The sequence below is a fragment of the Amblyomma maculatum genome, chromosome 3, assembly GCF_055883805.1.
Source record: "Amblyomma maculatum isolate TAMU_Amacu chromosome 3, ASM5588380v1, whole genome shotgun sequence".
Taxonomy (NCBI): domain Eukaryota; kingdom Metazoa; phylum Arthropoda; class Arachnida; order Ixodida; family Ixodidae; genus Amblyomma; species Amblyomma maculatum.
In genome coordinates, this window is record NC_139346.1 from 100552977 (window position 1) to 100566813 (window position 13837).

At 40.9% G+C, this 13837-nt stretch overlaps 1 protein-coding gene across 1 annotated transcript in view; it reads left to right on the forward strand.

The window, feature by feature from the left end:
* LOC146195429 (uncharacterized) overlaps positions 1–12781 on the forward strand; it is a 23880-nt gene extending 11099 nt beyond the window's left edge. The window contains exons 2-4 of the mRNA XM_084597824.1: positions 7071–7129; positions 11072–11161; positions 11838–12781. Of these exons, the coding sequence (XP_084453950.1) occupies positions 7071–7129; positions 11072–11161; positions 11838–12389 (701 nt within the window). The 3' untranslated portion in view covers positions 12390–12781. The remainder of the gene's footprint in view (positions 1–7070; positions 7130–11071; positions 11162–11837) is intronic.
* Positions 12782–13837: the final 1056 nt, after the last annotated feature.

Sequence of the window (13837 nt, forward strand, 5' to 3'; positions counted from 1 at the left end):
CATATATATATATATATATATATATATATATATATATATATATATATATATATATATATATATATATATATATATATATATATATATATATATATATATATATATATATATATATTACCATTGATAAATCTTCCTTTCAAAGGGGCGCAACTTCTGCCTTCAATGGGCAAATTGAATGCATTTCAACTGAACAAAGACCTCGAAAATTTTTCCCAAATTTTCAGACTAAGAGAATACTACCACGGCCACTCTTCAAAACTGGAAAGCGGTCCAAAACTTCCATCCATAACCAACTGGAAACCACCTCCGCAGCGCGACAAGTGTCTTGATTTGTATATAAGAACGGTGCAAAAAGATATCCTTTCGGAATTTCAGAAACGGAGCTCTTACCGGCCGAACCTGTCGGTACAGGAGCGGAAAACATTGCAGGCCCTTAGAGCACGATCGGGAATTGTAATGAAGCAGGCGGATAAGGGCGGAGCCACAGTATTTATGGTTCAAATGGATCACCTTGATGAGGCCCAAAGACAATTGAACGATCCCACCTTTTACAAAGCTCTCCCCACTGATCCCACGCGAAATATAAAGATGAGGTTTCCGAAAATAATAATTGTTTGGCGAAAAAGAAGAAAATGTATGGGAGGACTGCACAAGCAGTAATTCTATTGCATTCAGGTCCTGGCCACTTCTCTTTCCCAAAATTCATAAAGCCAACAACCCTGGAAGGCCAATAGTCTCTGATATTGGAACCGTTACTGAAAACATATCCAGCAACGTTGAAGACCTCATCGGGGATATTGCTCCTTTATAACCCTCCTATGTCAAGGACACCACGCATTTTTTGAAATAGATTCTCGACTTAGTCATTCCCCATAACTCCCTTCCGGTCACCCTGGAGTTCGCTTCACTGTACACCAAAATACCGCACGCAGATGTAATCGAGGCAGTGGTCAATGCTTGCGAGCGCTCACAATCTGAAAAACCTAGCGACGGCAAGACGCTTGCGGAGCTCTTAAAGTTGGTACTCGAGTTTAACAATTTTGAGTTCAATGGTCAGCCCTACATACAAATAAGCGAAAGTCTATGGGCACCAAAAGTGTAGCAAATTACGCCAATATATTTATGGCTGTCCTTGAGACGGATTTTCCTAACGGTTGCGAATACAAGGGAGTCTTTTACAAGAGGTTCATCGATGACATATTTTTGGTCTGGACACATGGAGAGGAAAAATTGTCTGAATTTATCGCCGCCTTCAACAACGCACATGCTAACATCTCATTCTCTTCTTCCTATTCGGCCACGACAATAAATGTTCTAGATGTCCCCAAGATACTATCACTAGAAACAAACTTAAGACAACTGTTTACCGAAAACTGAGCGACAGACATCAGTATTTCAACTTCCATAGTAGTCACACAAGGCACTGTAAAACCTCCATTCCGTACAGTCAGTCTTTACGGTTCCGTAGGATTTGCTCCAAAGAAGAGAATTTTAAGTCAAATTGTGCTCAATTCCATGCGGACCAACCCGGCAGAAACATCCAATGTCAGTCATCGACGATTCAATCCAAAAAGCTCCGAAACATAACCGACGCCAACTCATAGACCACCAACAGCAGGCACCAATAGAGACTCACGGTAACCTGAATTTTACTTATTCAGCATCTATTCCCAACGTTAACGTGGTTCTCAAAAACCACCACAACATTCTCCTGCAGAGCGAGAGGATGAAGGAAGTGCTCCCCACTCCGCCGCGCGTTGTGCACAGGCGTGCACGGAACATTCGTGATATTGTCACGTAGTGATGACAAGGTCGTAGACACGAAAAGAAGACACAGGCTTAATGGTACTGAAATTAACTCTTTACTGGGCTGACTTGCACCCGCAAAAGAACTTAGTACCCCGGCGGCGGCGATAGCAATAAACGTGCTCGTCGATCGTCGAGCAAAGAGTGCCCGTCACACTCGTCAACGCTCAATTCAAAGGCCGCACAGAATAATCTAGATAACGTCGCAAACTGCTACTAGCACAACCTGGACCATTGTAGAAACACACGCAAGTGATCGGAATCTTCGAGGCAGATCCCGGCGCATCGTTCGCGACAAAGAAAATGATAACGTGATAAGGCCGCATGCCGGCGGCTACTAGCACAAAAGAACAACAAATACAGTTTTGAAGGTTTCGGGGCATTATGATCGCATCGCCTACCGTTTATAACCTTATGTTCAGTGTATCTGCTCCAAGCAACATACTAAGACGCAAACTATGTCCTATGATGGCAACAGCTACCTCTGCTAAAAGCACAGCCTCAAACTTCACGTATCATATAACAGACAATATCTCGTGCGATAGCGCTAATGTTATTTACCTTCTAAAATGTGGAGTGGTGCAGGGCTCAGTACGTTGGACAAACTGCGACACCATTCAGAATACGAATTAACAACCACAGGTCACATGCACGAACACAGCCAAATCTTCCTCTTTCAAAACATATCAGTGTATTTGGACATCAGTGCGATAATTTCACAGCTACTGTACTCCAATCAGGTTCAAACAAACACACTATGACCCCGAAAGTTGTGATTTGTACTTGGTCCATCAATTCAACACCATCACAGACGGTATCAACGAATCAGTAGAAAAGCTGTCCTGCCTTCATATTTGAGCCCTGTCGCGCAGGTCTAACATCCCTACAATAACGGACAAATAATTATTTTAAACATATCGGGATCTCGATGGTAACAGAAAAGATGTCATGTAATAAATGTCATGTTTATATCTTGCTTAGTGACTCGGCTTTATGTACGCATGATAGTGTTGTTCATGAACCTACCACAATAGGATGACTGAAATAATTTTCTGAACTATGGCTTCCCTCTATGTTTTTGTTGTTGTCAACCACTATATCGATGTGTGGCGCTAGATTTGGGATTGATCTCTGTTTACATTGTAATGTGGCCGAATGCTGTTGCCCCGCCGGGGTGGTGCAGTGGTAAGACGCCCGACTACTGTGCCGAAGTTCCCGGGTTCGAACCCGACCACGGCGGCTGCGTTTCGATGGAGGCGAAACGAAGTGGCGTCCGTGTGCTGTGCGATGTCAGCGCACGTTAAAGATCCCCAGGTGGTCGAAATTACTCCGTAGCCCTCCACTACAGCTCCCCTTTCTGTCTATCCACTTTCACTCCCACCTTCATCCCTTCCTTTACGGCGCGGTTCAGGTGTCCACAGAGCAAGTGCGACAGATACTGCGCCTTTCCCTTCCTATGAACCAACCAACCAACCAACCGAATGCTGTTCCTCTGAGTAACATTTGTGCTTTAAGTGTATCTTGTCCATTTTTATCCAAATCTTTGTCATTATTTGTTATGTGACACTTTGCAATCTTCTAGAGCTTGCTTTGCATTTTTCCTCTTCCAAGGTTTTCTAGCGTGCCCTCAGTTAGTAAAAGTTTAGTTGCTGTAACAATGGCATACTCACTTATCCGTGCCTTTCGCTCTGAAATTTCCTTGTATAACGAACTTTACCATGTGGTTTTAATCTGTGAAGCACCCCTGTTTCGTGCGCCATGTGTGGAAGCATCTGGAGCCACTTGGGATGCTTTTACCCTTTGTGTTTTTGTCTTCACGCCGCGACGGACCACACCGGTGGCGGGACCGGCGGCAACGCGGTCGCTCTATGGTCGCTCACAAATGGCGCATCCGTTCTTCCTTCTTTTTTGAGCGCTGAACCACCCCCAACCCTCTCCTTTTATTTTTTATATTTTTTTTCCTCCTTATCGCCCCCGCCCCTTTATTTACAGGGGAAATGCGCTACGCCGGCCATTTCCTCTCTCTCCCAACTCTCCTGGTGTGCGTGTGTATGCTTTTTGTTGTCGCCGCGGCAGGTAATATATCTGCCTTACCCGTTTCCTTCCCCCTTTTCATCCTCTCTGTGAATGGCTTTTAAGAAGTTTTGCGTAACCTCCTGTTCTTCATTCTTGAAAAAGTCCGCATCTCCCGGTCGATATTCAAAATATATCCACCATTATGTTTTTAAACTATCGGTGATTCTTTTTAAACTTATTAATCCCCCGCCGGGGTGGCGCTGTGGTTACGGCGCTCGACCACTGTTCCCAAGGGCGAGGGATCAAATCCCGGCCTCGGAGGCAGCTTTTCGGTGAAGGCGAAAAGCAAGGCGCCCGTATGCTGTGTGATGTCAGTGCACGTTAAAGAACCACTGGTGGTCGAAATTTCCGGAGTCCTTCACTACGGCGTCTCTCGTAGCCTGAGTTGCCCCCAAAACAAAACAAATAGTTGTCATCAACTCTTCTTGATATATATATATATATGCATTATTATTGTAAACTTGTTCTCATGACCGATATACGCAATAATAAAATTAGGAGCTGGATTGAATACGACTGCGCCGCACAATAAAAAAAATGATTACAGAACAGAGTGCCGGCAAAACCTTGAGTTCCGTTTTTTCACTAAATGGTAAGAAATAGCATTTTTTTTTTTTAGTTTAGCTATCATCAACGCTGCCAACAAGCAGAAGACGTCTTCATGGGCACTAAGAAGGTTTTGGATGCTGCGTGTAATAAAATGTAACAGAATTCAGCAAACTATAAATTGAATTTCGGACGCGTACTAAGAAGAAGGCCTGAGGAAATCTGTAGAATAAAACTGTGCGCTCACTTGTATATTTATTTTTACATTTTTATTCGATATGATCAAATACATTTTAGTGTTTAATATTTACGCAGAACTGAGTATTCTGGTTATGTGGTTTCAACTATAATCGAATATACTGATGTGTCTTAAATTAGAATAAAAATGTCCACTTTTTCTATTCCTGATTTTTAGCCAATTTCGAAGTAATGTGGAGAATAAAAAGACAACTGCAGAGCTACAACATTGTGCAGCAAAAATAAAAATGTTTGAGTAATCCCGAGAAACTGCTTCAATGCCATCAACTTATTGAATGGTGACATAATGCAGCGCTAAGTATTGTTATTGTTCAGTACAAGCTCAAAAGTCAATATTAATTTTTGATCTTAAACAATATAATGCAACACCATTTCAGTCGCTAATTGTTCTGGGGTACAAAGGGTTCCTCAGGGCGATTTTCAAGAAAAATCGAAGGTGCTGATTTCTTTAATTGGAATCAATTTTTTCCCATTTTTGCTGTTTTCAAAATTTGGCCGAATTTGATTTATTGTAGAAGAAACAGCTAACGTTCTAGAGCCTCAACTTCTGTCTGAAATTGGATAGTTGCATCACTATTCAAGGCAAGAAGTTTTAGATACACAAACGAAATTCTGCATGCAAGACCATAGGATTGAAAATTGACTTTTTTGCTGCGCGCTGCTTCTGGAGCAAAGTTCGCGATTTTTTAGTGAAACAAGTACGGCGCGAAAACTATTGTTAATAACTCTCCTTAAAACAAAAGCTTTGTAGACTTATTTATTAAAAGTGATGAACGACAATATTTTAGTGGGCGAGCAGCAGGGCGTATTCCACCCATAGTAATATACGATTATTTTACTGAGAAAACTAGTACATATCTTCCAAAAGTAAGGTACATTCAATTGTGTCGAGACATTTGCCCACCGCATAAAAATTATAATTGGAAACAATGTGTGTGTGTGTGTGTGTGTGTGTGTGTGTGTGTGTGTGTGTGTGTGTGTGTGTGTGTGTGTGTGTGTGTGTGTGTGTGTGTGTGTGTGTGCGTGTGCGTGTGCGTGTGTGTGTGTGTGTGTGCGTGTACGTGTGCGTGTGCGTGTGCGTGTGTGCGCGTGTGTGTGTGTGTGTGTGTGCGTGCGTGTGAGCGTGTACACGCGTGTGTGTTTCTGTGCGTGTGTGTGTGTGTGTGTGTGTGTGTGTGTGTGTGTGTGTGTGTGTGTGTGTGTGTGTGTGTGTGTGTGTGTGTGTGTGTGTGTGTGTGTTTGCGCGCGCGCGCGCGAGCGTCTGTGTGTACGTACACCTTAACCCGGCTGCAACAAACGCGGCTTTAACAAGTTTCTTAATTCCTCGTCATTTAGCCCTAGAATAGAATGTAAGAGTTATCGCCACAAGGAACCATTTTTCGAGCTTTTTTCTGTTAGTGATGGAGGCTTGAGTGTCACTTTATTATTTCACCTGTAGAGCGTCGTCAGGAAAGAGGACTCGGACCAGTCAAATGTGGACTGAAATAAAGGTTTTGTTTCTCTCCCTCGAAGACCCAATCCAGGATCCCGAGAATTCCAGGCTCGCGGCCCTTGTTCATTATTTTTCCGCCCCTCTCACCGTTCAGAGAGGGGGCTGTTACATTGTCAACCACCTGAAACTTCTCGTACATTCATGCCAATTAGTTTCACCGAAAACGTGCGCCCACTGCCACACCCGTAAAGAAAGTAATGGTAGCTTGCCATTGTTGGGTGGCGTTGGGTGATTGGGTGGACATGGCTGGCCGCCTTGCGACAATGCGCATATTTGATTTACCAAGTCGCACCTACAGCCAATACGCATTTATTGTAGATCATGCAATTGCATGCCCAGTGCGGTACGAAGCGCTGGCCCTAACTACATTGGTACCTTTGCGCGTGTCAGCAATTTATGACCACAGAGCGCATGAAAAACCACGCATCAAATACCTGATGATTTGTTGAACACCAAAGGCAGTACATGACATTGTTGGCAACATGCACCTGATAACTGATGCTTACATATATGCGCTCTGCGTACCCATATGCGCCCTGTGTGTATATGCACCCAGTCGCCCACTTCTGTTTTAAAAGTGCCTGAGTTCCACTGTTCCTTGGAAGCAGATATGTATCTCTCCGAGCAAAGGAAAGTATATGAGGAATAACTTTATTATTTCTTGTTTGTGTGGACATAACTCACTTTTAGAATTTAAAACATTCTCCATTGCCTTCGTGCCTATACGTGTTATTTCGTTCGTGTTTTGAAAAGATGTTTATCCCTGCTAGTTGATGTGCATGAGTGGTGACAAAAATTATGGCAATGATGAAAAATCTTTGTAATTTAGTGGCCCTATAACGGCAATACAAGAGCGCAGCTTTTGCAGTGACAGTGTTTTTTTCCCTTTCAGAACAGCACGATGGTAAATTACTTAATAAGCAGTGCAAGAGAGCTATACCTCTGATGCCGGTAAGAACAGTATTTAAAGTAAATTTCAAATATTTTGTATTCTGTGGCACAGTAATCCTTCTGCTTCCGCCCCACTAGCATCTCAGTGTTTAATATGCGTCTGAATTATGATAATGATGAAAATACCCTCTAATTATATGTATCTGTGTATTTCGGTGTGTATTGCGAGCTTAACAGATCCCCCTTTTCAAACGCAAAATACAAATAAATGCCCTATATGTTCAATATATCACTGTGTAAAAAACTAAAACCAAGTTTAATTCATTGCATAGCATTTGTAGCTTTATTCTGCAAATTCATGTATTCATAGGAATAAACATTTGCATTCCACGATGTAGTCAACTGAGTTTTCTTTTGCTTTCGCACTGAAGCATAGTATTAATGGCAGCAAACTGGTATGTACAAATCAAAATTCTCACCGACCAATTTTTTCACGCAAAAAGCGTGTACAGGATTGATTGAAATGGTTTAACTAAGTTAGGGTGCGGTCCTCTGCATGCTATTTCACAGAGTCGTTGCCCTCCTATTCAGAAGCTTTTACAAAATTTAAGGAGGAGTACAAACAAACAATGTGAGTGGAAGGGAATAGGATCTTTGCGACGATAGAGCGGTCACTTCTCGCACACGAGGGGGGAAATAAGAGGCACGTAACAAGCCTTTTTTCTGCCCTGGCTGTTTCATACCACCGTACTTTAGGACAAACTACAGAGCATTTAATTATGTAACCGTGGCAATTACAGGCAAGCGCAATTCACACATCTTCGCACTTGCATAAATAGATATTGCCTTTTTCAAGTGGAAATATAGGGCACTGCAACATCATAGACTCTTTTTTTATGTGTGTTATGGATTTCAACATCCAGCTGACCACACGTCTCGCGCGCTTTGGACTTTGCTCAGCTCAATTAACATTCAGATATTGGAGGTAGAAAAATGATGCCTACTGGCGACAGTATTCATTGAAACCTGGTTTTATCAAGCTCGCTATATATGGTAATTTCTGCAATGGTGAACGGAGATTGTTGACGTCCGCTATATATTTCATTTAAGCAAGACACCAGCGTAGCTTATACTCTGCTGCACCGGTGTTCACAATACAAGATCATTCAAATTCGACTTGCACAGGGTAATGTCTTGCAGCAAAAACAAGAAATTTAAAGGATATCAAGGAAATATGAACTGATGTATTGAAACCAGCGGCTGTTCTATTGAATCGTTCTTGCTCCTAATGCCACGTACTGGATTTTAACAAATGTGTAATAACGTAAATAATAACCCGAAGGTTTTACGTAGACATGTTCATGTCTATTCTCTAATGTAGAGTTGAATGCTTATGCTGAGGTTCGTCCCGTTCTTACTGTTACTTAGAAGGAGTTCACGTTTAATTTCGGGAGAATTTACAATGGTAGTGTCTTCTGAAAGACACAGCTTACAACCTGTCATAAATCTCTGGTAAATGTAGCAATTGAATAAAGTAAGACCATCCTCCAACATGCCATTATGTAATGCAATGCGTAAGAGCTACTTATTTCTCGCCGTCATTGCAGCCTCGCTTACAGACCCCCGTAAGAAACAAAACCTCGATTATATACGTTGCTATTTCTCTGTAGTCATTTGCAATCAACTTGTTTTATTTCCACTGATTTAGACAATGGCAGTCTTTAGCGCTAGAAGAGCAGCATATTTTCTGGGCGCGCGAATGAATGCTAAGAAGAGACAGAGGTACTTCACATTAAACTGGTAATTTCTGAAAACATTTAATCAATAAATGAACAAACAACTCTATAAGAGCTTTACATCTTAAACGACTGTGCATGCGAAAAGCTATTCCTCTGTAAAATTAAAATGTCGCTCAACGTCAGGCAGAAAAATAAAAATAAAAAATAGCAACTCTGTCTATTTTACCAAAGAACAAAGCCCACAATAGTAAAAAGCCGTTGCTTTTTTATTTCTGACTTCGATTTTTTTAAGGAAATTATTAAATATGCAAATGATTAAAAATATGGTGCATTTTACGAATTTCATGTACTTAGCGCATTAAAAGTTAGCATTTGCTCAGTTTTATTTAAATTTATTTTAAAACGTTGTTAGCATGGTATAGTTCTTGAAGCTTATCTAACTTCGCTTGGCCAAGTTTCATATCATTCGCGAAAACACTGAAGTTGATAATCTTCACGAATTGGGATAATATGGCATTAATTCGATTCTTCACCCATGAACAGAGTTAGCTGAAACGCCTGTTCATCCGAGTCATCTATAATATTCATCCGAGTCATCTATAATCCGAGTCATCTATATAATGTAAGGAAGCTTAATTCGAGAGATATCGCTCTGGATGTCCAATGCTTGGCGCCGTCATCATCGCCATCTTCATCATTGTCGTCATCTGCCGATCTGTACCCACTCTAGGGGACGCAAGCGGAAAACTGTTATAAAATAGCAAACCGAATATGACCGCTGTAATCTGGTATCTTTACCTGGGGTTTTTTTCATGCTAATGACCTGAACACTACGAGTACCTATATAACCAAAAAATATCCTAAACATGCTCCTACATCCCTACGCTGAAATGTTATCTAAGTTCATAGTCGTCATATTCAAAGCGTCTGTATCAACAGGTGGCCTTCCCTCTAACTGGCCAACGGCACGTGTTGCTTCTGTATTGGAAAAAGGTGACCCTTCACGTTTTCACAATAATCGCCCATCTGACTAATGTCATCATATTGTAAAATGCAAAATATCTCATTATCTATAATACAGGCGAATAATTAAATAGCAGATGTATATCAACTTAACTGCACCACGGCTTTTATGAAATGTCATTCGTCATTACCGCTAATAAGTGCTGTTGTGCAAAGCTTCGCAAAAGTCATAGAGCAGGCGAAATTGCTGTACTTTTTTTAACTTTGCTCAAACATTCGATTTAGTTGCACATAAAAATCTAGCGGATTAATTACATTCATATTAGCAAAATGGGGTGCTGCGTATGTCACTAACAGAACCAAAAGTGTGCGCGTTGGGGGTCACTCATCCCATCCCCTGACAATTACCTGAAGGGCTGATTGGGTTGTAATTTTTCAAGTCCTTAGCGTCCCACCCCCTTCCTCCTGGATTAGCGCAACGTTAGCTTTTTTTTAGAAATCCGGTACTGTCGATATTATGAAGCTTTGAGTATACAGGTTGGCCAGTTCTAGCAAGATCTCCAATTTGCCTTTCAACAGATGTGCTTCTACCTGATTTTAAAGTTTTGAGGCAATTCTCCCGTGATACATTTGCCTTGATCATAATAGTGAAATATGAAAAGCTTTTTAATGTCCAGCACAATTTTATCACCGAAATTTGTTCCACATTGATATAGCTGAAAACGTTTTGAAGCGAAGCACATAACGTCTACTTTAAGAAATACGAAGCCTATATAGACCTGCTTCAGAGCGCTTGAAGATAGCACGGTAGCTGGACGCGAACATAACTTCTGTTGGCTAAGGTAAGAAACAAAAAGAGTAGCTCGTGACGCTTTTCGCATGGTTGTTCGTCTGTTGCAGTATCTTAAACAAGTGATATTTATGTTTCTTTGTATGTTTCACCATTAAATCTCGCTCCAAATATAACCATTATTAAGGCAGTATAAGTTTTTGGCATGCATTGAAAAACTTATATTGCGTTTCCTACTGACAAAAGAAACGTGAATTTAATTTCCAAGGTAGGTTTTCAGCGGAAATGTATACTGTGTTTCCCGCGTACAGAAATGCCTATGTGTAAATTGCGTGTGAGGTAAAGGCACTAATTGGCGGGGAGGTTAACCGGAAAAAGAAACCGGATTGTTTTCTTGCATGCGGGAAATGCCGCAAATACTGCTTGCATTAAAGAATAAGAACTCTAAAGAAATGAATGCGCTTTGCTTTTTTTTTTAACTTTCGCAAATTTTCTTGAATATATCTGCAGTGGCGTGCCAATTATAGACTGACTTGCACGTACCTGTGCCAAGGATGGCCCTTTCGTTTCGGAAATGAGCCGGATGGGATTCCATGTGGAGTAAGTTTTATTCATTTTGTAATGCATGCTGATTTATATCTGAAGAATATAAATTTTCGCATGGCCAGCGCATGTAACAAAATGCGTCACAAATGTGTATATAATTTTTTCTGAACGCGCAAAAATATACTTTTAAACGAAGAACACCACACTGTTGTGAGCACTACATGAAGGCACGAGAATAGTTGTTTAATATGTATCTTTTATTGCAATCAGTTCAGTAGCTGAAAAGGAAGCGTCGAACAATCCTACGGAAAAGAAAACAAAAACAAGCCATGCATATTGTCATCCACATTTTTATTCCTATTGGCTTTCGTTGTATTTCGAGTTAATCGGTTTGTAATTCTACCAAACGTTCATTTATTGAAAAATGTGAGGCCAGAAAATTTCGTAGAATATGAACATCCATTTCTGAAGCCGTAAATTTAGAGCCATAAAATTATGCCATGCATAACTTAAAAATAGGCATTTTATTCGCTGCAGAAAACTAGAATTAGGTGGTTGGCGAGCACTCGGCTTCTTGTTGAAGATAAAAATACATTGGCTCAACGAAGTAGCTGTCAATTTGCGCTCACCTGTTGTGTTTCGAATTCTGACTTTGGACTCCATCTTACCTTATGTCCGTAGCGTACCTAAGAATTTTTCGTAATTCTTATGTTGTGCTTGCTTCATTCAGCCTGTGCAGCCCCTAATAAGAACAACGAATGTCTGCGTCGGCGGCCTATGTGTACCAGCCTATATCGCAGAAAGGACATTCAATCTACGCAACAAGACCAGCACAAACTTGCGCACCTCGGAGGGAACCACAGAAGAACCTACTAAGCAGCTGCTGCATTCTACAACCAACTTCCCTAAGACCTCTGGCGTCACCCGCCGTAAGCACTACACACCCAGCGAAAGGACACAAGGAACGACTGGCGACGCAGCTGTTGAAATGTCGACAACAAGCTTGCGTTCAGCCAGTACTGAGAATTCCGCGGTTACGACAACCTCAGCTATTGAAACGACTTTTGAAACACGAACTGACCGAGCTAGCGAAGATTTCGGTTCGAGTGTCGTGACGTCTACAACCAGCTCGGAGACTGCAACTGAGTTGCCAACTGAAATGCACATAAGAAGCGAACAGCCCACCACAAGTGTCCTTCCAGAAATTACCGATTCTGCCACACATACGGAACACCACTTCGTCACAGATGATGGTGACGACTTTTGGCAGCCTATTGCCTAGAATCGGCACACGGCATAATTTCTGCCACTAAGTGGAGGATCCTGATCAGACTAAGACAAAACTTGTTTGACAAATCCTTGCGTATACGCCCTTAGCATTTTTTGTGAGATAGTCATAAAAAAAAACGTTCGGACGAACTGATTACGACCTTTACTTATGCTAGTATGTACAGTTTACTAAGAAACTGCCTTACGGGCTCTGCAGGAAAACGTTCACAGACAAAACAGAATGCGCAATACTGTTGGCATTTGGTCATGCTATTATCATAGCAGTGCATGAAGAAAGAAGCGTACACCGCCGAGCCTTGTAAGTAGGAGAACCGCTGTGTCAGAGCCTTCTAGGTTTGTACAAGCAGACTTTTAAAAATAAAGAGGCATATTTGAATCTTCAAACTCACTTCGTGGTCATTCTTTAAAATATTTTCACAGCTGTTATCAACACCGAAAGCAGGCGAGTGTGTGCCTTCACAACCCAATACTACGCAAGCGCAGGATCAATCTCTCTTTTAACATTTTTCTTTATTTGTCAGCTTAAGACTCCTACAAAAAACTTTCCAGAACGCAGCGAGGGTGCGTGAGAAGGAATTTCTTCGAGGTGTTGCTTAACATAAGTCAAGTTATTACGGACTGATGAAGACCACTAAATGTTTTCAATGATGAAAAAGAAATCTAAAAAATAAATAAATGATTGATAGATAAATAAATAAAGAAAGAATATGCATCATTGATCATACGGTTATTCATTTTTAGGAAATAAGCCACCATGTCAGGAGGAATTATCGTTTACTTTGCACCTATGTGATTGCTACGACAAAGTCCTCCTTATATTGATTTCCTTTGCATGGTTCCTGTAGTTAGCCACACTTTGCTAAGCCTAAACTTAAGTTGAGTTTGCTATACAAGCTTTCAATTGAAATGAGACAGGTAGTTATGAAAATAATGAAATCCTTGAAAACAAAAATGTCTCAAGGAGCCCAGAGGGACGCGATTTAAACAATTTATTTTAAATTTATTTTTGTAAAGTAGTCAATATACATTTACGCCTTTAGGAAATAACACTGAATTTAAAACGCTGTAAAATATGATTCTTCAAACGTCAATAATAGAGGTTGCGGGCACGAAATTTCACATATAACAAGTAAGCGTACCAAAGAAATAGTTATCTCCAGAGCCATTCACAACTTATGTAAAAAAAAAAAAAAAAAATCTCGCAGTGCTGGGCGATGATTGCAAGGCTAACACAGAAGCTGCCCTGACGCTCTTTACGTCATTACGGACTTCTGTTCTCATATGTAATTGGAGAAATATGGCAAATGATAAATATTCAAATTTTTTACTTAATTGGAGAAATATGGGAGAGGCATTCGCCCTGCAGTGTGTATAGTGAAGCTGATGATGATGATGATTTTTTTAGAATAATTTGTTTTGAGAGCTGATAGGTGCAGTGAC